The 2,306-nt window shown below is 46.1% G+C and overlaps 1 protein-coding gene across 1 annotated transcript; it reads right to left on the bottom strand.

Moving 5' to 3' along the window:
• Positions 1 to 262: 262 nt before the first annotated feature.
• On the bottom strand, positions 263 to 1,795 carry LOC119272233. Its single transcript, XM_037553762.1, has 5 exons — positions 1,726 to 1,795; positions 981 to 1,105; positions 748 to 882; positions 372 to 534; positions 263 to 306 (listed from the first exon to the last, which is right to left on the bottom strand). Exons 1-5 carry the CDS (start codon positions 1,793 to 1,795, stop codon positions 263 to 265), a joined length of 537 nt encoding a protein of 178 aa, XP_037409659.1.
• Positions 1,796 to 2,306: the final 511 nt, after the last annotated feature.

The following is a 2,306-nucleotide window of genomic DNA, read 5'->3' as shown; positions in this document are numbered from 1 at the left end:
TGATTCAAAAGGAATTTATTTACCCTAACATCTTAATACTTCAAGGTTTTAACAAAAGAAGAACATATAGTTTAGGAATGAATGGACTACATGAGTATGAGAAAACATTGATACCCATTACTACATACTGGTAAACTTCATGATCCAGTATAAGGTCGCGCACCACACGATCGCCAATAGCTCCTTGGCTTCTCTTATTGGATTGACAACATCTTAATTTTGAGTTGCAACATCACATACATGGCAAGTTGTGTCACCTACCTCAACGCTTCTTGAGATTATACGTGCAGCGAACAGTCCCGTTAACTTGCAATCACATGAAAGTGCTGAATTAAGCTGTCTTGCTTTAATAAACAGCAAGATATATTTACCTCTTGTGCGTCTTTGGAGGTTCCTTGGTTGATTTTGCCATGGTAGGATTAGCACAAATGGCAGCATGAACCTTCTTGTACAGTGCTTCCATGTCATCAGCCGCAATCCCCTTCTTGATGTACCCACTAAAGTGAAATTGGCATTTATCAGGCTCCTCATCAGCTATTAATGGAAATAAAGGTAGGGCAGAAGTTAGAGCAAGATTCAGTAACCTGCTTCGGAAATAAAACAAAGTACACTGTTTTAGGATACTTTATATGGATGAATCAGGCTCAGATATCTTTCATAAAGAACTCGTGTGTAAAACAACGATAGCCCAGAGGAATGAAGAAACGACATTATAATAATACCACAAGGACAATGGATCCAACTCACCTTCATGCAGTCAACAACATGATCTTCATAAATGAATTTGAGGTGAATCTTAGTGTCCAGCTGCTTCTCATCCTTCTTGAAGCCACCAAATCTCTTGTCACTGTGCGGAATATCAAGACCACCATCCAAAGCACCCTGCAGCAACACACATAGTGAAGCAGGTCTCAAACTGATAAATTGTATGTTTCCCTTAATAGCTTAGAACCCTCCTAAATAGAATAAAAGAAACATACCAACACCAGGCAATAAATGCAGTCCAAGATTAGGCATGCTCCATCAGTGAGCCTGACGCAAAGCAATTGATCAAACAACAATGTAAGGAAGCTATATAATTTTCTTGGCTTTCCATGTTTACCAACTACACAATTTAAAATGTTTATTATTTAGATTTGAACCTATCAAACAAAATCATCAATCATGCATTCAAGATCTGTAGGTAAACCTTGGTCTTCTTCTACTCTTAGCTAAAACACTTTTGCTCAAATTATTCTTCCTCTCTTCTATGCCAGATACCATTATATCAGCAAAGTTAAACAACACGTCAAGTTTAAAAATCCATATATTAGCAAAGTAAAATTTGAGCGAGGAAGAAAGTAAGAGAGGGATAGAAAGAGTGGAGCACCTGGTTCACGTCGCTCAAGCCGCCTGCAACAGGCACGTGTTGTCCTCCTTGTACTCCAGATCCACGAGGCGGCCATGGGAGGAGGGACAAGCTCCTGCTTCCTCTCGCCTTTCCACACCTCCTGTTCACCTCGAGCTCCTTTCCCAGTGGGGGTGGAGGCAGAGGTGGCGCCTCTCATGGCACAGAGGAGGCGACGACGTGGTGGCACGACAAGTCAACCTGCCGTCGAGGCCTCACCCTGCCCCTTCCCCCTACTAGGATCGCTCTCCTGCTCCTTCCCCGCTGCTGCTTCCCTTCCTCGTCGGCCTCCTCCTTCTCCTTGTCGTCTGCATCCTACCCCTCCCCTACATCCTCACCCGCACCATGAAGACCCAGCCGCCGCTGCTCTCCCACGACGATGTACGTCCGATCTGGATCGACGGACATGGAAGAGGACAGGAGGAGGCAAGCAGAGGAGAAGGCCAGCGATGAGATCGACCACCGTGTAGAGGAGAGGAGGAGGCGGGTGGAGAGACAAAGCCGATGGCTACGGGCGAGGAAAGTATGCATTGGGAGGTAGAGAGGGAGCTCGTGGGGATCGAGGGGAAAGAGAAAGGGGTTAGGGTTCGTTTGGCGGCTGGGGTGGAGTGGGGCGAGACTCGCGGGTGATTTGGTGCGGGCACGCCGAGCTGATTGGGCAAGGAACCTCCGGCACGTGAAAACAACTGACCCAGCCAATGAGCGCCTTGCGTGAGCCCACTTGTCATTGGAAAAGTAAAACGACTGCGAGGTGAAAAATGGGTTTGACCGCGAGGTGAAGATCTAACGGCCCAGACACGCTAGAAAGCCAGATCCGACAGCTGACGAAGGCCCAATCAGGGGAGCCTCCTGAGAGCGAGTTGGCTAGCCTCTTTATTAATTTATAAATATTTAAATTCAACTTTACATTGATTATGAC

Source organism: Triticum dicoccoides, chromosome 3A (genome assembly GCF_002162155.2).
Source record: "Triticum dicoccoides isolate Atlit2015 ecotype Zavitan chromosome 3A, WEW_v2.0, whole genome shotgun sequence".
Lineage (NCBI taxonomy): Eukaryota > Viridiplantae > Streptophyta > Magnoliopsida > Poales > Poaceae > Triticum > Triticum dicoccoides.
This window is presented reverse-complemented; position numbering and strand designations above follow the sequence as displayed.

Bases quoted from the DNA above. Each gene is read 5' to 3' on its own strand.
- LOC119272233 (XM_037553762.1), bottom strand. From the start codon at position 1,795: ATGTCCGTCGATCCAGATCGGACGTACATCGTCGTGGGAGAGCAGCGG. The intron at 883-980 runs GTATGTTTCTTT...GTGTTGCTGCAG, and splicing joins GCATTTATTGCCTGGTGTTG to GGTGCTTTGGATGGTGGTCT. The intron at 535-747 runs GTGAGTTGGATC...TTCCATTAATAG, and splicing joins ATGTTGTTGACTGCATGAAG to CTGATGAGGAGCCTGATAAA.